This window comes from Nelumbo lutea, chromosome 1 (genome assembly GCF_056320005.1).
Source record: "Nelumbo lutea isolate HS-2025 chromosome 1, American lotus-T2T, whole genome shotgun sequence".
Classification (NCBI taxonomy): Eukaryota; Viridiplantae; Streptophyta; class Magnoliopsida; order Proteales; family Nelumbonaceae; genus Nelumbo; species Nelumbo lutea.
This window is the reverse complement of record NC_142684.1, coordinates 185,515,986-185,540,728: the sequence shown is the minus strand read 5'-3', so window position 1 is coordinate 185,540,728 and position 24,743 is coordinate 185,515,986. Positions and strand designations below refer to the sequence as shown.

At 37.7% G+C, this 24,743-nt stretch overlaps 1 protein-coding gene across 1 annotated transcript; it reads right to left on the bottom strand.

Moving 5' to 3' along the window:
* Positions 1-1,033: 1,033 nt before the first annotated feature.
* LOC148879788 (dnaJ protein ERDJ2-like) lies at positions 1,034-24,469 on the bottom strand. Its single transcript, XM_088961461.1, has 11 exons — positions 23,576-24,469; positions 15,044-15,269; positions 14,839-14,934; positions 13,016-13,136; positions 12,736-12,842; positions 12,400-12,617; positions 6,640-6,817; positions 6,421-6,540; positions 5,614-5,700; positions 5,000-5,110; positions 1,034-2,054 (listed from the first exon to the last, which is right to left on the bottom strand). Exons 2-11 carry the CDS (start codon positions 15,227-15,229, stop codon positions 1,218-1,220), a joined length of 2,061 nt encoding a protein of 686 aa, XP_088817587.1. The 5' UTR covers positions 15,230-15,269; positions 23,576-24,469; the 3' UTR covers positions 1,034-1,217.
* Positions 24,470-24,743: the final 274 nt, after the last annotated feature.

Below are 24,743 nucleotides of genomic sequence, written 5' to 3'. Positions count from 1 at the left end.
CATTTGAATGGTTTTTGACGGAATGGGTTAGTCAATTTTCAAAGAGTAAAGATACACTTAATCAATTAACTAAATAGTTTAAAAAATTTACAGTTATAACAAATTATGAATAGCATCAGTTCAAATTAATCTCTTTGCTCATTTTGCTATCATTGCACTCAAAACCTCCACGTTGTGATTGTGCATTAAACCACCAACACCATGATATAAGAGGGACATCCGAATTTAGAAGTAGCCACCTCAAGTCGAATCATATTTAAACTGTCGAGACTCTCAATGCGGAAAAGTTGTATATCAAGAATTTCAAATTACCCCAAACTATTAATTCTGATGGGGACTGATTTCAAATTACCCCAAACAATGAAATAACAAAATTATAAGTACACATGGTATCAGATATACCCTAATTCCTATCAATACTTTGAAATTAGCATCACTGATAGTAGGAGCGGGCCTGAACGGAATGTTCTGATTTGCAAAGAAAACTATGATTATTACCGACATATTCTCTAAATCTTAAGCACAAGACCCTTTTTGAGAATTGAGATGGATAAAGATAAATGTGATTGAGGATTTGCTCAAATGCCCTAGTTTTCTGTAGGAAACGTCTTTTCCTTTCATCCAATAGCCCATATACTGTTGAATGTTCTGATTAAAAATCATATTAATGTTGTGAAGAGTCGCCAAAACTTTTGGAGGGGGGAAGAGCACATGTACAAAGTACAAACGTTCAAGACTTGCACACAAAAATAGACACGCTTAAGTTATAAACCAAGAGCCTAAACCATTGCACTCTTGTATACAAGTCTTTACACCACTCGTTCCTTTCCAATGTTGAACACTCTCTTCATTCCATATACTAGAATCCCAACAATTAAATTATTTATTTTAATCTCTCATCACCCAATTTGGAGGCTACCCATAGAGCCTCTTCATCCATTTGCTCTATTATGTACCATGATGGAATAAATGATTATATGAACCTCCCGCACCCCTAACCCATCTATGAATGAACGATAACGAAAAGAAAATATTTCGGTTTAACCACTCTATGTATAAAAGAAAAGACTTTAATATGAACACTCATTCGTAGTATGAATGCATAATATCAATACCCTACGGATGCATAATATCCTATCTTATTCATGTAAGCTTGTTAAGGTTGAAGCCAAGTCCTTTACTCAGATTTTAAGTAGGAAAAACAAAGTTATCAGTTTTCACTCTTCATCTGTGCCTGAGCCTTCAGAACTCGAGCCGCTTCCTTCCCCATGTGCAACACCATTGCTCAAAGCACCAGTCTTCTTTGTATCTTGTCCATCCTCATCATCTTCACTATACTCACTCTCATAATCGTCGTAGCCATCTTCTTCATCATCCTCTTCCACCTCCAGTCCATCATCCACAGTAGGTCCCTCTTCTGTCGTGAGACCACCCCTTGTCCCAGCTCGGCTTCGTTTCAAAACTTTTAACTTCAAATTTGTCTTCTTATCACAACCTATCCACGAGTCACACAAGCAGTAGGAAGTCAAATTGTAATTTCCCTCCGCAGGGGCCTGGAATTTACCCATCACCAGTCTCGACCCATTCCTCACTTTCTCAACTGCTTCACTAACTGCAGCGTTTATCTCCTTCACGCTAGCCCCTGATCCCTCCTTTGCTTCTTGAATGGCCTTTGATGCTGCTGTAATAGCTGTGGCTTCATCCATGAAACTAACCTTCTGGGACATCCATACTTCATTTGAGCCAGAGTCTGCAAGAAGCAACCAGTAGTTCTCTTCTTTGTGAAATGGGAAGTAAGGAGCATGGGGAAGTGCACCGACCAGGCCATTATTGCGCTTGAGTGTGACCCAAGCATGCATGGTAACAATATCGCCTTCTTGTATGCCCTCTTCGCCTTCTGTTTCACATGTAATTTCAATTGTTATGTAAGGCATCATTTCAAGGACTACTTCCACATCTTGTGCTTCAGCAGCAGAAAACCCAGCAGCTTGAGTCAGCAGGTCAGCACGTTCCTGTGGACTCATATCCCTTAGCTCTTGAAATGTTCGCACTTTCTGCAAATGCCAAAAAAAAAATGAAGAAATCAAATACATGTTTAGTGGGGAAACAATAATGAGGTAAAAGAAAGCCTAGACTCTGAACTGACCTGCAGGCCATGGATGTCAAATAAACTCTTTTCTAATGACAGTCTGGTTTAAGCAGTTGGGATTTGTATTGGGGAACATTTGATAACAGCTAAAGTGGCTAAACTGAATGAATTATTGCTTTGTTTTTTAGTGGATAAAATAACTAAACAATAGAACATTTGAGGTTATAGTAATCAACCTAATTTCAGCTTCAGCCATTAAGAAGCTCACAACCTCCTTAATAATATATTCATTAAAAACAAAGCAATAAGTCAGTCAGTTCAGCATTTCAGCTATTAATGGTTTAGCCAAAACCCGAAGTTTTTTTGGTACAGCTTAGGCAGGGCCACAGGGATAGATGTTCACTAATTTGTTTTCTGATAACACTTTGTGGTCTAAGTTAAGCAGTTGGAATTTGAATTAACCAAAACCCCAAGTTCGGTCAGTAAACTAGATAACGCTGGTTTATAAAACAAGTACTACTATTCTAGAAGTAGTGCACCTTTTTGCATCACAGACTGCAGGTTCTAATGCCCAGCCATCCCCTTCTTGGTCAATCACATTTTCCCCTAATTCAGTGCTTTAGAAGCATATATTTGTACAAATACAGATGAGAGAACAAAGTGGCACAAGACAAAACACATGCATAGATGGCTACCGGTTTTCTCCCCTAATATCAGGTATGATTTGAATTCCAGTAACTCCATAAAATTTTGGGAGCAAACCTGGGTGGGGCGTACCCCTCTAAAGGATCAGTTTCCTTCTTTGTATGCTCTTTCTGATTTGAAAAATGAGTCAATCTCGTCCTTCACCACCCCGTCCTCATCCACTTCTGGGATTGGGTGGAACTTGGGTCTAAGAAGGGATTTGAGGGACTTTGACTTTGACAATATTTTGAGCCTTATTGCACTTCTTGATAATGTTGTCTTAGACCCCACTAAGGTGGATTCTAGAATTTGAACACCTAACCCCAACGGCATCTTTTCTTATGCTTCTTTTTTCAAAGTCTTAAGTCAGTCCACCAGTCCTACCTTCCCCCCTTTTCATGTTGATGAGGTTTGGTGCAGAGCAATACCTCCTAGGGTTGGTAGTTTTTGTTGGGAAGCCTATCTGGAAAGAATCAACACTAGTGATCAACTCCAAAAGAAGAGATTCAATACTTGTTTGTCACCTCAGTGGTGTTCTTTGTAAAGCGGATGAGGAGACCGGTTTTCACCTACTAGTGTCTTGCCATTTTGCGAGGTCAATTTGGGAATGGGCTTTGTCCCTATTTGGATGTAACTGGAATCCTCCATCAGACTTGCAGGGCCTTTTTTCCCCCTTCTTTTTTCAGGTGGCGGATAAAAAGGGGAAGGACAATGTGGAGAGGACTGAGGGCTGCAGTATGTTGGACACTTTGGGAAGAAAGAAACTCCAGGATATTCTCAGAGGCTCAGAGAGGAGCAGCAGATCTGAGGGCTATCATTCATATTAGGGCGGTACAGTGGTTGAAATCTTTGGAGAATTTCACGGATTACACTGTGGATGACATGCTGAGGAAGTGGGGTGAAATTGCAAGTTGCACACAGACCAAGTCAGTAATGAGTGTGGCTTGGACCCCTCCACCTGGTGGATTCGTGAAACTAAACTTTGATGGGTGTAGCAGGAGAAATCCGAGACAATCGGGGATTGGGGGTGTTTTTAGGGATGAAAATGGGGTCATTTCTGCCATGTTCTCAGGCCCAATTGGGGTGGGTGACTCCCTTAGAGATGAGATCTTTGCAGTTATGGAAGGAGTCCAGAAAGCTAAGGAGTTGAAAATCAGGAAACTCTTAATTGAAGGGGATTCAGAGGTGGTGATAGGGTGGCTTATTAAAGATCACAATGGCTTGTAGAAGTACAATAATGAGAGGAGGAAATTCAAGTGGCTGGTGCAGGAGATGGAAGTTAAGATACATTGGGTTAAAAGATTGACTAATTCCCTAGCTAACGGTTTAGCTAAACAAGGGGCAAAAAGAGATTCATTGTTTTGGGCTAAGCTGTAACTATAGTGTGTTTTCTTTCATTTTTTCCTTTTCTTGAGGTTCTTTGTTGCTCTTGGAAGATAAGCGTATTTGTCTTCCTATTGTAAATCTTCTATTGATGAGTTAATGAAAGTGTTATTGATAAAAAAAAAAACACATGCACAGATGTGCTAATGTACTCTTCTCTACTTTTTCTGCTTACCTGCCAACAAGGAGTTCTCTATTGTTCAACATTTGTCCAACAAACAGGTTGGACATGCATCTTACACAACTCCAATACTTACAATGCAAAAAACACGAGTCTTTGGTTACTGAAAATATATGATGTTTATATCTACTTCTCACTTTTCTTCTGCCATAAAGACCCTTACCCGAACGACCCAGCTGTCATGGACCTTGGGAGGGTTGGATTGGATATCAATCTAACCATTGGTGTTTTCTTTTATTTTGCCCTTTGTGGCCGCTCACAAACTCGAACCCACATTTTCATGCTTGTCAGACCAAGAACCATTAAATTAAGTAATAGCCCCATATTCTTTATATGGTTAATTCTCAGCTTTTAAAATATGTAATATTAACTAAAGAACCAAGATACTTGGGTCACCTAAATAATATACCAACATGGATTCCATGCCAGAAACCATGTAATTTTAAATTGATAAATACAAAACCAATGGGGATCTAAAGAATCCCATCTTTCCATCCTAAAAATTTCCCTATTGAAATTTTTTCTCAAGGCATAGCAATCCATATTTTTTAGCTCCTCTCCCCACGATACTGCAGGGAAAAGATGACTTGATGATTGATGCAGAAGATTTTCTTCCTGAAAGGCAATAATGATACCTAAAGTTATATAAATGTACAAAATACCTTGCGGGCTATCTTTTTGACAACAGCCTCACTAAAATGTGGTAGTTGCAGAAGTGGTGCAATGCCTTCAGCAGATGCTCCAGCTGCTTTTCTTGCACTGAGAGGGACAGCCTGCACCAGATATGTTAAGTACGCAAAAGATGGAAATGAAATAAGCAGTTAATAACTAGAAGTTATATTATTTTCTTGATGAAAACACATGTAATACTTTCTCGAGAAAATAGGATGGATGAGCTTTGAACAACACAAAATTTTTGCTTAATGTGATAAGAATTCAGGAAAGAATTAAGCTACTCAATAATATGAATGCTACAAAACAATGATCAGTGAATTCATGTAAACATGCAACAATTTTTTGATAAATAACAGTTACACCATACTGCTCACAAAAGCAGGCAGTATGCCAAAAGGTACAAAACATGCAACAATGATCCTGATTTATGCTTATGGCAACAGTTTGTCAATGATCCAAGCAGCTCCAGAGGTAACCAATGATTACAAGAACCAAAGTTCCACATTTTTGTAAACTAGATGTAGCATATGCCAGAAGTGATTAAAGACAACAAAAGGCAAAAATAAATAAATAAATAAATACTCTTTCCAAAAAGTATTACCTGGATGATACTTTGAGAAAGCTCGACGATACCAATTGCTGGCCTCAGCCATCCGTATCTCTGAGGAATGCGTGGCATAATTGCCATCTGTAAAATATATTAAAAAAGGGCAATAGTTGTCAGAAGTTCTTGTATGGAGAGAGATAGAATGCTAAGACCAAAAATTTTCAATATTTGTGACACTTAAAGCATGAAAAGCATACATGAAAAAGATATAATAACAAATGCAGCTGGGCCATAATAATCATGGCAACTATTAGCTTGCTAATGTATTCCTGATACTCGTACCATTTAAATTATGAAATATCTCAAGTTCTCAACATTTATAGTTCCTCAACAACAATGAAGAAGAACAAAGTAAAGAAAGGGGAAATGGATGGAAATATGAACAGAATTCACATGATCTGGTTTCAGCTGGATTTTAAATTGGAACCATTCCCTTTCCAAAAAATATTTTCATATTTCAATCTCTCCCTTGGCCATGCTGTCAATTTTCTCCTTTTAGTCATAATACCACATGCTTAAACCATCCAATCTACATTCAAGAAAGACAATGAGTGCTACTGTTTTATAAGTTAGGTTTCCCAGCAATTTGAGCATGAATACCACAGGATTATTGATTACCTGCAGATTTACTCTGGTTAAATCATTAAAGGCCTTGTTGGACCAAAACCTTCCAACAAGTAAAACGTTGGCACTTGGCAGAAAATACAACAAACCTAAACGGGTGTTGAAGTTTCATAATTCCTTAAAACTACATATAAGAATCTGGTTAAGGAGTGAATAGGTAGGGAATATTGATATGACCTTCATTAGTTCTTCAAGAAGGGGAGGTGCAAGTTCGAGCACACGTCTGAAATCGCTTTGCAAAGCTGAAGATAAAGCCACTGATTCCCGGGTTAATTGAGCCTGAATCAACAACTCTGTCTGAATAGGCCAAAGGCATTCATGTAAGAATGTGGACCAACAAATCAAGTAAAAAAAATTAGGTCAATAACACGGATGAAAGATGCTATGACATACTACCTTCACAAGGGAAGGATGCTGCTTCCAGAACTTTGCTTGCTCTTGCTTAATATTCTTAAGATCTAGGTTCAACTCACTTCGAACTAACATGAACAGTTTCTGAAGGGGTTCAGTATCACTCCTACGAACTGGAATTTCCATGTATTCAGCAGCCTTGATAAAGACATCCATAACCTTGCTGTAAAATTTATGGTGCAATTAGTATAAACAAAGTGACAGATTTTTAGATAAATAATAAGTAACAAATTTTAATAAAGTCAGGTAAAAATGACTTATTAGATAAATCATTGCATGGACACAGACATGAGAATCAGAACCAACCTGTATTCAGGAGTCTGACTTGACAAGACAAGAAAAAAACAAGGACTTGCAGACACATCTATAAGCAAGTATAGACTATTAAAATACTCCATATGTTGTTGAATTTTAACATTTTAAACCTATAAAAAAATTAGAAGATTATCTTTCTTCATAACATTTTCTGGGAAAAATAGCATTCAGTGTGTACAATTTTTTATGAATCATTCAGTGTGTACGTTTTAAGTATTACATTTATGTCAAATAAGCAATGAGAGAGAAAAAAGTCACATAGAAGTGTCACCAAAGAATCCATGAGTATAAGAAACCAATGCATATCTGACGTACACTTCATTAATTTTGAAGTCCATGCAATTTAAACACTTAGCAATGTAAGTAGTAATAAAGCTGACTCCATGTTGGCAGTGGGTTGGAATGTGAACAATAGTGAGAGTCCTTGGGTATTCAAAGGGGTAATAAGGCAAATCAAGAGGCCGGCAAGAGAAGCTGAGGAGGTCAGCAAATGCACCGGAAGATTCCTTATTTTGGACTAACTTGTACATATAAAACATATGTGGGGTTGACTTGGACTGAGAGCCGTGGACTACTACTTAAATTTCTAATTTAACACCTACTGAAGACCCCAGCCCAAAAAATAAAAGAAAAAGACACAAACAAACACATAAACACAAAGACACATACAAAACCCTTCTCCCACTTGCCCACACATATAAATAGAGCAATGCCATCATCAGTGTTTTCGAATTTCAAGGCAAGGAACATGCCATTTTGCAGCAAGGTGTGAATTTTTTATAAAACAACTACAAAATAAAGAATCAATAATACATAAAAAAGCAAACCTGAGTTTAAAAGAAATTAAATGTCTTGGAAAACCCTACTATCTTAACTTAAAATACATGAGCATAACATGGAAAACATATTCAAGTAAAAACGTAGAAGGAAAAACAAACATATGTGGATTGTAACAAGATGCTTCAAGCACTCAACAATTCAAGCATGTAAAACTTTCAATCTGTTTATTTATCTCTTAGTTGCATTACTTCAAGTAACTAGCACGATGTCGAACATCTTTCATACTTAATCCTAGTGGATTGACCTTCTACTTCCAAAAAAGCCCCTTAAGGCAAGGCCAAACAAGTCCATGTAGGGGTTTGGGGCAATGCTCCCAACCCAAATTTTTGGCCTGTATATATAAGGTGGTTGATTTTGTGATTCTAGTAGTAGTTCATTCTATTTTCATATTAAGGATCATATATTAGTCATATTTTTGTTGCTTCTTTAGTGGAAATTTTGCTATTTCAGATCCTATTCACAAGAACTAAAATTCAGGTATTTGAAAATGTCTTTATTTTTCTTTATTTCAAAAGTTCTTTTTCTTTATCAACTTTTTCTTTTATCAATAACAACAGTTCATTAAATTAAAAGAAAAGTGGGAATATGGATACAAGAGGGGAGATAAAATATCTTAGATCCCCAATAACAGAATACAAAGAGAATACAAAGAGAAAAAATTAAAAACTAGCCCAAAATACAGACTCCCTATTCACTCCTTGCTTGGCCAACCCATTCGCAACGAGTTGGCACTCCTCTTCACCCAGTTGTACTGTATCTCAATGTCCCTACACAGCCATAAGAACTGTTTCTTTTCATTGTTAAAGTTCCACAAACCACTGTCCTCTTCAACCGGCTAACCACCACCTTAGAATCACCTTCCAGGATCAAACGGCTGATATTTAATTCCTTTGCTCTTCGAATTCCTTCAAGCATTGCAAGGATCTCAGCCCTAAGAGAGTCACCTTCTCCAATAGGGCCAGAGAAAAAAGCAATAACAATCCCTCCCTCATTCCTGAAAACTCTTCCAATCCCAGAGGGCCCTAGATTCCTTACACTACTGCCATCAAAATTCAGCTTAATAAAGCCTGAGGGGGGAGGGGACCAAAATGGACAAAGAGTCCTCTTGCATCTAGAAGTGGAAGCAATCTCTTTCCAATTTCCTAGCAAGTCATCCACAGGAAAGTCTAGAAACAACTCCAAAGATTTTAGCCAATGGACAGCCCTTAAAAGGATTAGGTCTAATAGTTCTTCCAAGGTTCTTTCCTTGTCTAAAAAATACGTGAGTTTCTTTCTTCACACAATGACCAGCATACCGCTTCCCTAATACTCCTCCACATAGTCTTCTCTCGCTTCTTAGGCCAACTGAAAAAAGGAGAGAACAAACCTTGGACACTCACCGAAGGATACCAAGAACACCCAAAGCGGGAGAAAATCCTCTCCCATACAATTTTAGCAACCTTACAAGAGACCATGAGGTGGTAGTCGGATTCCCCATCAGCTTTACAAAGAGCACATCTATTAAGAAGTAGACAATAGTTAGGTTTCTTTCTCTGAAGTAAGTCGAAAGTGTTGATTCTTTCCAGGAAAATTTCCCAACCAAAAAAGCCAACCCGAGGAGGAATAGGCCTGCTCCAAATTTCTTTAACCAGAAAGGACAAACCAAAGGGGACAGGAGGTTAAGTTAAAGTTTCAAAGAATGAAGCACAAGAAAAAGTACCAGAGCTAGGAGTCCAAAATCTAGTGTCTTCCTTAGTAGGATTTAGGAAGACATTCTCAAGGGAAGCTAGCAAAGTTACCAAGTTGTCCATGTTTGTATCCCTAATTGCCCTACGCAGGCCTAGGTTCCAACCAAAGCCAGAAGTGGAGTCTGAAGGAACCAAGAAAGAAGATATGGGTTCATTTTTCAATTATGATAGAGCATACAAGGAAGGAAACTAGTCCTTCAGAGGAGAATCCCCAACCCAAAGTTGTTCCCAAGATTTTATTCGGTTACCAGAGTTTAGACCATATATGATCCAAGGGTAGAAAACTGGAAGCAGATTGTGAATGGATTTCCAAGGAGAAGCAGTTGAAGCCCTTGCCAAGATTCCAGAATCCTAGCCATTGTCTTCCAGCCCATGTATGTTAGCCACAATCTTAGTCCGCAATTTATCACTTTCCAATGAAAACCTCCATAACCATTTCCCTAGAAAAGACATATTCCTTTTCTTGAAGTTACCAATCCCAAGACCTCCTAGTTTTCTACACCTAGTGACCACCTTCCAACTCACCCTATGGTCACTCTTCTCTCCAGTCTCCTACAAAAAATTCCTTATTAATTTTTCCAAAAGATTGGAAAACTTTGAAGGGATCTTAAACACTGACAAATAATACACAGGTAGGTTAGCTATGGTAGACCCAATGAAAGTGACTCTCCCACCTAAAGAAAGATAATTTCTCTTCCAGGCCGCTAGCCTCTTGTCAAACCTCTCCACAACCGGAATCCAAAAGCTTACACTCTTAGGATTATCTCCTAAAGGGAGATCCAAGTATGTCAGGGGCCAGTCCGAAATTGCACAACCTATCTCACTTGCAAATTCCCTTAGGTCCCTTTCATCCACATTCACTCCCGCCACACAACTCTTATCGAAGTTCACCTTGAGGTTAGATATCTGCTCAAAGAGTTGTATTGTCACCTTTAGATTCCGTATCCAATTAAAGTTCCCTCCTTCACAGAACGAGATAGTGTCATCTGCAAACTGTAGATGTGTTAAAGGAACCTCCTCCCTTCCTACTCTTCACCCTCTTATAAGATTCCTCGAGTCTGCTCTAAGGATCAATCTCCCAAGCACATTAGTAATCAGGTTGAAAAGAAAAGGGGAAAGAGGATCTCCTTGTCTTAGACTTCTCAACGCAAGGAAGAAGTCAACCACAATTCCATTCAACAATATAGAATAATGACAAGTCCTAACACAGCCCCAAATCCACTTACACCACAAGTCTCTAAAACCAAAACTCCTCAAAACCTCCACCAAGAAAGACCAATCAACAAAGTCATAAGCCCTCTCCAAATCCAATTTGCAAACCACTCCCTTCTTCTTTGACTTCCTAAAGCTCTCATTTGCAATGAGAATCTGATCGGTGATCTATCTTCCTCACAAAAGCACCTTGGTTGGGTGTAATAATAGAGGGAAGCACCTTCTTTATCCTAAGAGACAGCACCTTTGTAATGATTTTGTACAAGATAGTCACCAGACTGATAGGTCTAAAATCCTTTGATTGTGATGCCTTTTTCTTCTTTGGGACCAAAGCAATGAAAGTTGAGTTCAAACCCGGATTTATCATTCCCCTTCTGTGGAACTCCTCAAAACTGACCTAAGATCATTCTCCAAAATATCCCAGCAGTCCTGGTAGAAGGCCATTGTGAAGCCATCTGGACCTAGAGCTTTTGTCCTATCTATTGAGAATACTGCTCCCTTTATCTCCTCCATATCAAAACTTTTTTTCTAACCACTCTCTCTTCTCTGCACTTGGAGTCGATCAATCCAATCCCTCCAACCACACTCTCCCATTCATAGGTCATCTAAAAATACATTTGAAGTGGCTTACTAGAGCCTCTGTAATTTCTGTTGAGTGGGACAACACTGCTCCATCTTCCAAATTAGATATGAAATTCTTCTTTCTCCTCCTACTTGCCACTGAATGGGAAAACCTTGTGTTTTTGTCTCCTTCCTTTAGCCACTTACACATGGGTTTTTGCCTCCACCTGATTTCCTCCTTAACCAAGATGTCCTCCATCTGCCTCCTGAAAACCCATCTCAGCTTCCTCTCTTCCTCTCCAAAGGAGCCACTCTCTTCCTTCAGGTCCAACTCCTCAATCTGCTCCACCAGAACTTGTTTTCTCTCTTCTATTCTTCCAAACTCCAGGTCCAACTCCTTCCTTCAGGTCCAACTCCTCCAGATTGTTTTGTTAGGAAAAGAGAAAACCACAACCATATCCAACCCCTCCTAGCAAGATTTAACAGAAAACAGACCAGATTTAGATTTTAGACCATTTCCAGCATCTGGAATCTTGAACTTGGGGGTTAACCGCATGAGATTGAAGCATGAGAAAAAGATGTGAAACTAAATGCAGCTCCCAATCATTGGAGGTACTCCTAGGTTCCTTCAAATAGTACTCTTGAATTATTGGAGGTACTCCTAGGTTCCTTCAAATAGTGCTCTAGACTTGGGAAAAAGATAGTAAATCTCACTAGTGGCATTGTTTTATTAATTATACTTCAAGACAACTGAATGATCTTTTAGTTATGAAAAATACAACACCTCACTAATTACTGTTTTCTCAGTGATGCTTCCAGACAATTAAATACTCATAGTCCCTCATTTTATCAGTGATGCTTCCAAACAACTAGATGACCTTTTCAATTGTTGGATGTATCCAGAAAAGTTGTGATGCATCTCAATTATGAAAAAGTAGCGTTACCAACAGCACTGCCATCCTATGATCAAGACGACTATACATATGTAAAAAAATAGTAAGTGTTGAATCTCAATTGGTGTGAGAAAAGATGCATATCACAGTATGATTTATAATGATCAAGATCCCGAAAAATAAAGATAGATGGATACCTGGGGGCCAAGGAAGGTTTCATGAAATAATAGTAAGTAGACAGTGTTTGATGCATGACATAGTTTCCAGTATATTTCGACGACCTTGAGAGATATATAACAGCCATTATCAAGGGCAAAAGAATACACACTCCAACAATCCCAAGTAAAAGTATTCCACCAGATGCCCCATCAATATTTAACAGGAACTGAGGGAGAGCTATACCCATTTGCATCCCCTGCATCCACAACAAATTAGGAAATTCACTTTTGAATGTAGTTGTTCTGTCTTTCCATGCTTAAGAATAATGGGAAGATGAAAGAGAGATCCTAGATAAACAAGTATATAATTATTACCTGCCTGCCATCCGGATGGCCATACTTTTCAAAATTTTCACGTGATACAGGATCTGTTAGAGCCTGGTAAGCCTTTGATATGAACTCCACAAAGTATTTGTGAGCCTCTGCAAAATAAATATTTAGCTATTGGTAATTGAGATTCATCACCGAAAGCCATCATATATCCTGAACTGAAGGTAAGAAGCAACAAATAGACTTTTCACAATTAATAAGTTACAGTTATCCAAAAAAGACAGCAACAACAAAAAGAGACTAAGAAACATTTAATGCCTTAAACCTGGATCTGGATTTTTATCAGGATGGTATTGAATAGAGAGCCTCCTGTAGGCCTTCTTTATTTCTGAATCAGAAGCTCCAGGTTCCAATCCAAGAATACTAAATGGCTCAAATACTTGGATCTGTAACAAAGTGGAATAACATATTGCAAATGAGAGGCAGCATCTGAACATTCTCAGTATTGACATTAGAAAGGGCTTGAAATATTAGAATCAATGAACTTATTTTCCACAAAAAAAATGCCTAAAAATAAATGGTTAGAAACTTTGATGCAAAAGATTCAGGCATAGTGTCAAACAACTAATACAGAAACCTGCAGATATGCACCAAAATAATCTCTGGATGACCACATAAATATAATATATATGTGAATGGCATGTCTCAATATTTAAACTAAAAAGCATCTGACATTACCAACTCTCTTCAGTTCACAAGAAAGGAAAGGAAAATAGAAAACATGTTAATGTTACATTGTAACAAAGGCAACATTTTAGACCACTTTTTTGTAGGTATATGAAGTTGGTTCAGAAAACATTAACTATTTTAATAGCATATACTTTTGCATAGGTGTATCCGTAAGTTGCCGAATCAGACTCTTGAACATGTATTAGATTCCAACTCCTATTTATGTTTTCATACAACACTGCCTACTACATTAAGTCCAGAACATGTCTTCATATAATGGGTCTGTTGGGTCCAATCTTTGAGGACCAATGGTAGTTGGAGTTTTATTGGGTCTAACCCATTTTGACCTACCAAGGACATAAAATGGTTAACTATGAGTAAAAGCCAATATATGTTATCAGTCATGCATAGTACTTTGACTTGCCCCCTCGGCCCCTCCCAGGAATTTAAACTCGGTACCTTAGCTTGTTTTCCTTAACCTCACCCACTCCATTATCCCCCCCCCCCCTCCTCAACATATCTCAAATATTCCCCTCTCTGCAGATTGAGAAGCACTGCATGGCAGCACATTCCTCCTCAAGCAAACTCGTGTAGGATTGAAACAGAGAAAAATTGAACCCTTTCCCATGGATGTAACACTAACCGATCTAAACAAGTCAATTCAATTCCATGACCACTTCGCAATTTGCTCTGGTCAAAAAAAAAAAAAGAAATTTCTTTTGCAATGGATCTAATTTTCCTTGGACCAAATCTGATGTTGCTGCAGAAAGTGCAAACTCCAAAGCAATGGAGTCCGATTGAAATCATGAATAAACCCTTGGTATTGGTAGATTAGTTATTAATAGGCTTAATTGGTAAAGTGCAACTACCGAAGGGGTTAGTTCCATACTAGTTGCCTACAAACCATATAGGGTCTGGGTTGGTATTGGGCTTTTTTGTGGTTGGTTAGAGACAGGCCTACCCAGATCCAGACCCCATTCAGTCCACCGATGGCCCTGATTGATTCAGTACCACATCAGCCACAAAGCCTATCACTTCCCACCAAAAAGCAAATAAATAAACAATAAAAAAAGGATAGAAGTAATGCTATCACAATATAAGCAATCAATAACAAATTAGCAGCCTCTCTAGATTTCAATCATGGATAGAAAAAGGCCATTACCCAATGTTGATCCCAATCAATTGAGGTCTTGGGAGGGGTGACTAAATATGGGCCTAACATTTAGTATTTTTTGCACAAAGTGATCGCTCTTGGACTTGAAAGGGGGAGTACAAGTTCAGAAAACTCTTTTTGATTTCCGACAGGAACATATGGCAATAGCTGCAAACTCTTGTTTTTCTGGGATCAGTAACTCTTGATGTTTTATTGTCTAAGTAAACAAAGATATTGAATAAGAATGAATGATGGCAAAAAAATACCTCACGGCTTATATGTTTAATGTAATAAACCAGGAATGCCATGATGATCCAGAGAAGAACAAGTGTCAAGTTACTACAAGTTGAGAAGTTTGATATCTGCAGAGATAAACATAAAAGTTGAAAAAATGGACAGAAACATACAAAATCGTTGACTTCCCAATTTAAACTTAAACAAAGTGTGTTACTTGGAAAGAAATGAACTTACCCGCTTAAATATGGATTTGCGGTACTTTCCCGAATGTGTACATACGGAACATGAACAATGTATGCTCTTTGTCTTTTTAGAGGCAGCACGACATAACTTGAGTATTGTGTAAGGCACTAGAGGCAGTGCCATTATGGTCAAAATGAAGATTGGGAATAGTGCATTGTTTTCTTCTGATGTAGCCATTAGGATCTTCTACCTAGAACAATGTAGTTACTTCCAATACCTGCAGAAAATATTCTATTTAAACAGCCAGACACCTCTAACATCAAGACTTTTTGCATTCTATATCATAACAGATTAGATGTAGGCATGCTTGAATATGAGCAGTCATGCTTATGAGCAATTAAATTGCAAAAATAATATAATTGCAAGAGACTGAGAAAAGAGTTTCTTTTAACCAAGCTTGCCATCTATGATACCTGTATACCTGTACAAGGATGCCATATCATGTTACATATTTCAATTTTTAGTGTAAAGTAAATAGCATTTCCAGCTGTCTTTGCTATATCCAGGTAACACAGCTCATATTTAAGTTTTTTTTTTATTTTGTATTAGATGTTAGCTGTAACCTTTCATTAAAAATATAGCAAAAAAAATATTAACTACAGAACCCCTTGAAACAAAAATTAAAAAAAAAAAGGCACAAAGCTGTCACAATACAAAAATGCCTTTCCCATTCCTGATTCAACTGCCATCTAGATTAGATTGACAATAACTACAAAAAGTGTCTTTGAAAATAAGGTAGTTGGCTAAGTTCCACAAGCCTTTGCCCCATGTCATTGCATTAGCAACATTATTGAGTTTCCATGAAGTAACCACATCCCAATTCAAAAAAGTTCAAGTATTGATACACGTCAATGTGCAGTTGTACACAATCAGGGATGAAGAAATATATCGCATATTAATAAATAATCTCACCATGGAAGCCCTAATTGTCAACTAAAAAGAAAAACTGGACATAATGACCTTGTGTTAGTATGTGATAATGTGAGTGGAAAAAAAAAAAGGAAAAATAAAATGAGGAAAAAGTGTATTTGAAAGAACCAAAGGTGGCATGAATTGAGGATATAATAAATGAAAGCAAACTGAAATGATTTTACCCACGTAAAGCAAAGGCCAGTAAATGCAACATTTGGAAGGTGATTTTTTTTATAATTTAAATATGATTTTATTAACAAGATATGAGAACTATTACAGGCATCCCAAGGAGAGGCATAAGGTGCGACCTCTCCTTAAAAGAAATTACAGTTTAAACAAGTTGTAAATCCCACCTGTGATAATCTGAAATAAAAGAAAAGAAAAACAGGAGAGAAGAAGAAGATGGAAGGAGATGGAAGAGAGAGAAGTGATGGAGAAAGAAGATGGAAGAAAGCGAAGGAGAAGAGAGAGTAGTTCAATCCTCTCTTCAGCCCCCAACAATATCTTTTATTCTTTGATTGTAACAATGAGGACAATACATGGTTACCCTTAGTAGGGCGGCCAGCACTAAAGACAACAATAAAAAGAAAAAACAGGCCCATAACTAAGGCCCACTGCTAACAAACATTAAGTCATAAACACAACTTAAAGAGAATAAGGAAACTAAGGCTCATTTCGCACACCATCACATAACTAAAGAAAAATAAGGAAGCTAAGGCCCACTCGGCCCATCACCTCTACAAAACAGTAGAGAACATATTACAAAGCAGCCCAGTACCAAACCACTGAGTCCAGTGCAAGCTAATATTCATGTTTGGCAAGACAATCAGCCAAAGCATCCACCGACCTCCCCATTCAGTGTAAGTTAATATTCATGTTTCTCGTTAACCACTTAGCTTTCTTTAAGAGATCCCTGTAGCATCAAACCACTGAGTAAATATACCAGCCACCCAACAACAACTTAAAAGTCTCCTTCAAATATTAGATCTTCCACACTAAACTGATTTGCAATTCGAATACCATGTAGGGCCACTAATAGTTCAGCCCTATTAGAGCCCCCAAAACCCACTGCGCCAGAGAAGAGAGGTAAGATGTTGCAGTCCTTATCTCTCAAGACGCCTCCTATTCCAGAGGGTCCTGGGTTACCCTGACTGCTCCCATCAAAATTCAACTTTACACTTCCTTCAGGAGGAGGAACCCATTCTGCATTGAACCTATCTTTCCTAGAAGAACTAATTGCCACAGCTGACCAACTCCTCCAATGGTCAATTGGAAGGAGTTATTTGATGCAATTTGGCATTTCTAGTCTAGGGGAAAAAATGATAAAGGGAAGGACAAGAAAAACCTGAGTTTGGGTGGAAAAAAGGTTTCTTGGATTATTCCCTAACAGAAGGAATATGTAGATTGGATTGAGAAGCAGGATTCCTGCTGCCAATCTAGAAGTAGATGGTGATGATGGTGGTATATCCTAACAACCAAAACATATTTCTATGACCAGACATGAGAAGAAAATGGAAATGAATGAAAAGAAGGTGCATAAGGAAAAGGATAACTACGAATGTATAATGGTGGATGTATTCATAAAGAACTATGAAGCACATGAACCAGATAAAAAAATTATTAACAAATTAACTAATGTTCTGGCAGAATTTCTGTCAAATGAAACTAAAGAAGTCCTCAATATTGCAACAATATGATGACTTCAACATAGTATTTAAAACAACCATTGGTTGATAAAATTCATGTAATATTAGACAGAGAAATACCAAACAATCACCACAAACGAAAAAGCAATTCCAATAATAAAACATCAAAACATTTACGGAAGCCAGTAAACATTCCATCAAAAGGGCAGAATGGCAGGTTTCTAGCATCAGCCTGATGTCCTCTCTTTTTCTTAAACACTGTAGGAATCCATAACCAGAGAGGTACTCTAAGATTGTTTTCAAGCATTTTATTTAACATTTAGTGTTCGTGTATATACAATGAAATAATATATAAATATGTCTTATTAGCAGATTAACATCAACAAATTCTTTGGCATCTAGTTTGGATCTACACATGAATACCATCTTATTTCCACTATTCCATTATATATAGGACCACATTTTTGTAAACTCGTAGGTCGTGATTAATCATATCACTAACCAATACCCCAATCAGCATTCAACCTCCCTCTCACCCTCTTAGAGCTTTCTAACTCTACTAGAGCATAAAAGTGGTCTTCCTTGCAAATAACCAAGCTTTTTAAGCCAGAATTCCTTACCCAATCACCAATTGCACCTATTATTAGGTTGCCTTAAATGTGTTCAGTTCTTTCTTTTTCCTGGTCTTTCCACTCATCCAACTAAGCATCTTCTCAAGTTCTCATCGATAACAATCATTACATGTAGTGCACAATCAAGTGCCCAACATTAGTCTTGAGACTAAGTCCTTGGGCCATTACATGCGTCGCTTGCCTTCTGTTATCTCATGGGCATTGGTCGCCTAGCTGAACTACACACAGTATACTCCAAGGTGGCTTGATCTATTGTCAAACTACAGAATCCAATGTATTCACCACGGTTCCAGTTATGTACATAACACTTACCTCTCCCTGTTCTAAAGTGCACAGTATAAACGATAAAAGCATTGAAATCAAATACCCACTAGCCAAAGAAAAGAAAATTCTCAGGTCCAATTGTTCTAACACGAAGATCAAAACAATAGGAAATACTTAAATCCGAATTCTACATATCCAAGGATCCATATAAAAAGCAGAACATATCCAAGATTCATGAAAAAAAAAATCAATACTAAAGCAAACAAAACTAAAAAAAAATAAAAATAACAAAATACATTAAAAAACCCAGGAAAAAAGCACTTCCAAGTTCTAACAGTGTATGCCAAAATCCAAAGACAGATACTTAAAAAAATTATTGAATCATCTATGATCCATATTATTCAGTTAAGTAAAAGAGTCTCGAATTGCGAATTCTGAGACCTAAATTTCAAGTTAAAAGCCATTGTCTTTCAATTTATAATCTTCAAATATAGATAAAAAAAAAAACTTACCTTGAATATGTTGGATTCGATTCTAACCAGTCCAATTCATTTGCAGCACTAATAAGATATGTTGGATCTTATTTTTATTTTCTATGGGTCACATGTTTTCTATCCTGAGAACAAAACTGTTTTTTTTTTGTTGGCACTTCTGAATTTTCAAATGGTTGAAGTCGTAATTTTGAAAAGGTAGAGCTGTGAGATGTAGAGAAACGCACAAACGCCACTGTTTGGGTCTTGCCTGGCATTCCCATCTTTCACATGGAATTTGAGAGAGATTGAAAATGAAAGCAAAAAGCAGAGGAAAGCAATCCACCGCTGGTAGATTAAACATTGAACAGAAGAAAGCAAAAGACAGAGGAGCACTGATCAACCAAGCAAAAAACAAAAGAAAGCAAATCTTAATAGATTGAAAATGGGTAAACGAACCTAATGGGGAATTAGAGGAAGAAATATACATTAGGCAACCTAAAGGTTTTATGCCAGGACAAGAGAACAAAGTTTGTAAACTGATTAAGTCTTTGCATTGCTTAAAACAAGCTCCCAAACAATGGCATGAAAAGTTTGATAATGTGTTAATAAAAAATAGATATAATAGAAATGATTCTGAGATACGTCTATAGTAAGTTTGTAGATGATAAAAGAGTCACGATCTACCTATATGTTGATGATATACTAATAATGGGTACAAGTCTAGAAGTAGTAAAGGAAACAAAACAATTTTTAATGTCCAATTTTGACACTAAATACATGGGTGAGGCTGATGTAATCATGGGGATTAAAGTCCATAAACAACAAGGAAACTTTATTCTCTCCCAATCACACTATGTGGAAACTATACTTAGGAAGTTTGGACACTATGACTATAAACCAATTAAGACACAACTTGATTGTAGTATCCACTTAAGAAAACATATAGGATAACCTGTTTCACAAAACGAATATGCAATTATAATTGGATTTATGTCATACTTAATGAACTACACAAGATCGGATATAGCAATAGCAGTTGGAAAACTAAGCCAACATACTCATAATCCTGAGAATGAACATTGGGAAGCTCTAGTAAGATTATTAAAATATTTAAAGGTTAGTAGGGAACCATAAACTTTGGTTTGTATTATTCAAATATTCCTTCTATTTTAGAAAGTTTTACTGATGCAAATTGGATTTCAAATTCAAAAGAAAGTACTTCCACTAGTGGGTATATTTTTACCTTAGGAGGTGGAGAAGTTTCTTCAAAATCAATAAAGCAGTCCTATAATACAAGTTTGACAATGGAAGCCAAATTCATTGCATTAGAATTGGCAGGGTCCGAGACACAGTGTCTAAGGAACTTAATGGTAGATATACCAGTTTGGCCACAACCGGTTCCATCTATATCTCTCCATTGTGATAGTCAAACAGCAATAGCTAGAGATGATAATAAAATGTATAACAGTAAAATAAGTTACATCCACCTAAGGAACAACATGGTAAGATAATACCTCAACAAAGGAACAATCGCGCTAAATTTTGTAAAGTCTGAAAAGAATCTTGCAAATTCTTTAACCAAACCACAAACTTTTAAAGTGGTTTATGAGGCATTGGTAGGAATGGGGTTGAAGCCCATAACATAAGTAATTAGTGATGGATACCCAACCTATGTGAAAAGAAATCCCTGGAATTAGGTTGAATGAGTAAAAACAAATCACTAGATGACTTGAGAAAGCACTATCAAATTGTGCCCCATTATAGATGTCGAAGTAAGATAGTGCTCATTGCAAAATGAGGAGGGTGAGTGTAAGACTCTTAATTGGTTAAGAACGGTGTGTGCAGTGCACACTAAATAACCGACCTAAGTGAGTGTGATGTGTGGCCACTTCTATCAGAGCTCTAAGGGCTGACTTTGTAAAACGCTCATGATTCCAAGAGGGGAAAAAGGCCGAAATGTTTCAAAACAAAAAGAACCACTAAGGAAAGGTGAGTTGAGTTGGTTGGCAAATTAGCTAGTTACATCAAAGGGGAAAAGTTGAAGGAGTTTGACTCTACCCGTACTCCGTAGCATAATTTGTCATACCCAAGTGCTGAGTGAAATCCAAAAGGCATCATCATGAATACTTCTCTCACCATGATGCTCATGTGTCTGATCTTGTAATTTTGAATCATGTGGAGGATTGCTGGAGGGACATTCAAAATTTCACGAATCTCCTCTCTCCCTCCTTTGTTTGGTTTTGTTTTCTCTCCTTCCCTCAATCCCTCTTAGTGCATGTAGGAGACTCTTGTCCCACATTGCTTGGGAAAAGAATTGGCGTTGAGTATATTACTAGGATTGCTCTCCTTATGGGTAGGGACCCATAGGAGGAGAGCAATATATATCTCTACATGCATGTAGGGAGAAGGGGGGTTAGGGGTGCTTTTCATACATGCACGCGGCAAGCAGAGGAGTGGGAATGAGCGAAGGCGCGAGTGCGTGTGTGTGTATACGCGCCTACACCAAACTGTTTTACCTTTGACCGGTTTAACCCATTTCGACTTTTAAATTTCAAAGTTTGTTTGAAACGTTTTCTTGCTTCTACCTTTCAGTTTGTGTCTCTTCGAACAGATGCCTTGTGCAGTGTTCTGGAAGAGACACTTCTCTTTTAATGGAAGTGGTGGTCAACCCAATTTTACACACCAACAAATCCATAGTTTTATGTCTATTTCTTTCCTAAGCATTATCTTTTGTGGTTCACAAAGGTCTAGTAAACGAGTGCACATCTACCAATGGCTTGTGTTGTTTTATCTGGGTAATCGATTTGCAATCACCCGACTGCACCATAGGGGTCAAATGCAGTTTTAAGAAAAGTGACCAAGTGGCACAACTCAGCCCTCCCCATCTTCACAATTCTACAACACTGTCGAACTTTGGTTCAAAAAGCATTCACCAATAAGTACCATTCGGCCTTATTTACATTATTATTCTAACAATTGATGTAAAAGGGATTTAACGGAGTTGCTATCTTAACGGCATGGTTTAAAGTATCAATATAATACACCCTATATCGAGCGTATCGTATCGTATCGTATCTTTTGAAAAAAGATGCAGTCTGAAATGCCTATTTCTAGGTGTTTCGGGGCCTCAACTTTTTTAATAATAAAAAACATGTTTTAAGATTCTCAAAAAACCAAAATTTGAAAAAAAGTAAAAAATAAAAGGTGTTTCGGCCGTTTCTAAGTACCAATACGATGCCGATATGCATATCGTATTGATACTTTGAACCTTGCTTAATGGTGATCCAACTAGTTGAACCAGCCTCTAAAAGACAAAACAAAGAAAAAATTTCCCTGATCATTCTAACTAGCCTGCAATTGTCTCTCATCCAAACCTAGCATATGGTGACCAGACCATAGGCAACAACAACAACAATCGACGTCCGGCATTGGGAATCAACCAGCAACCAACAATGAGACTTTCTACCCACCTCCCTCTCTATCTCTAAAGTAATAATTTCGCCACTCCCATATTGTTCACACCTAATTTTTGCTCGATCCCTTCACATACATCTTTGTACTCTACTCTTAGACCCCAAAACTTGGAAACACAACTAGATCAAATCCAGGTAAGACTTGGATGAAAGAGGGAAGGGGTCAAGCACCCCTCTCCCAAGTCCAATAGGTGAGGCCCACATGGGATTCCAAACAAGCATGAGCATAAACAAAATATTCTTTAATTAACTACAAGCATATTTTCTTTATACATATTAACTAAAAACATACTAATAATCAATAAAGCAAAACAAATTAAGAACAAGCCACCACAAGATAATCAAACCTATTTCTGTTTTATTTTCTTTTTTTTTTTGGTTTCTATTATTATTTATTCTCATTTGTTATTTGTTGTTATATACTTTTTTATCTTTTTACTCGCATTTTTTATTTTTTTTATTCTTCCTCTTTTTTTCTGATTTTTTTACAACTGAGTTTTCAATGACTGACCGAAAATATTACACCCACGGTATTCTCCAGCCCTGGTTAACACAACAAAATTGGAATCGCCCCTGCAATCTCAAGATTTTTTACGAAATACAATTTTACTTCTAAACAGCTGATTTGATAGGCAGCCAACAACTAAGCAATCAATCATCAAAACAAAAGAGAGAGAGCATGAAGACTCGAGGCACGATAGCAATACTGAAATAAAAAAATTAAAAAAAAAAACCAGAAAGACATAATAACCTATGGGACAAAGAAATATGGCAACCCAGTTCACCGTTAACAACATAACAGAAATAAACCCAACGCCTCCCACCATTACCCATATGAATTTGATTCAAAGAATCATGTTCAACTAATCAAAAAAACAACGATGAAACAAACCCAACCAATGAAAAGGCAATGAAACAAAAAAACAACGATGAAACAAACCTAACCAATCAAAAGGCAATGAAACACGACAAACCAGTTATATTTGTCATCGGTCAAGAAATAACAGAGAACGACTTCATTGTCGCCTCTGAAACCGAAAGTATTCAGTATTCTACCACAGAATAAAAGTAAAAATAAAATAATAACAAAGAAAAACAAGTGAAAGGTGAGAACGAAGCATGCCTAAATCACGTTGTGGCCTGAAATCGTTCGATGGAGCACAGATACCGGGCTCGTGATGTTGTTGATCTATTTCTCCGAACCACGGGCTGTAAATAGAGATTGCTTTCTTGGGAAGAGCTCGATAGATCCAGGAACGAATATGACAGGGTATCTGGGATTGGCTGAGTGCGAGATGCGCTCCTGAGTTCCTTTCTTCTATCGACAATGGCGATTGGTAGCTTCAACCGAAAACTGGAAGATGTTCAACGATCTAGGCGCGGGTTTCACTTGGAACTGACGAGGATGGATCAGTCATCGTTCCTGTTCAACGCCGCTACTCACCACTGCTGCCGGTTTGAACCCGCCGCTGCAACGGGGATGATGAACAGGGAAAGGGAAAGAGTGAAGTCTAAGGAGAAGAAGAAGAAGAAGAAAAAGAAGAAGAAAGAGAGAGGGTGTGGGAGAAAAAAGAGAGATGAGAAATTGAAGGTGGAGATCGGAATGGATTCACCGCCGCCGCTGGTTCTATGTCGTGAGTAAGTTGATGAACAGTGGATTTCGGGGGGTTCTGAAGAAGAAAACAATAAGAATAATGAGATTGAGAGGGAGGCCGGAGATGGGGTCGGAGAAGGTTGCCGCCGCTGATGCCCGGAGACGAAGGGAGGGGTCGTCGCTGCTCCGCCTCTCTTTCGAACGAAGACGAAGCTGAATCCCCCCAAATTGAAAACTTAGGTTTGCTTTTATCACGGGGCGAGGGGTAGTTTTTAAATTTTTGGGAATGCAAGGGGTATTCTGATGATTGTAAGCAAATGGGTCAAATCGTGTCTATAAGGGTCAAACCGGGTCTTCTAGTTCATTTACGAGGACTTGGGGCAAAAAAAAATAGAGGATTGAAATGGGTTTGACTACGTAGTAGGATTGTGAGATTGGTTGAAATGAAATCTATAGACACAAGAGTAAATGAGGGTAATTTTGGCTAAAATTTTATAAGGGACTAGATTGTGAGTCTAGAAAGGGATTTTTTAGGTTAATTTTGAGACTCAAAATATAATCTTTGTATGATCAAGGGGAAAACAATTTTTGTTATGGATGAAATTTCAAAGAATAGGGTTTTCAATCCATTATGGAGGATTTTTGTAATTCTTTTCTGTAGTAATTGTCGATCTCTAGCCAAATCATTATAGTAGTA

What these genes read in the sequence shown, in the direction of transcription:
- LOC148879788 (XM_088961461.1), bottom strand. Translation starts at nt 15,229, where the DNA reads ATGGCTACATCAGAAGAAAACAATGCACTATTCCCAATCTTCATTTTG. An exon ending in AGCATCCTTCCCTTGTGAAG is followed by an intron (nt 6,541 to 6,639) that starts GTAGTATGTCAT and finishes TGGCCTATTCAG; the next exon opens with ACAGAGTTGTTGATTCAGGC. An exon ending in TCAAAAAGATAGCCCGCAAG is followed by an intron (nt 2,055 to 4,999) that starts GTATTTTGTACA and finishes TGGCATTTGCAG; the next exon opens with AAAGTGCGAACATTTCAAGA.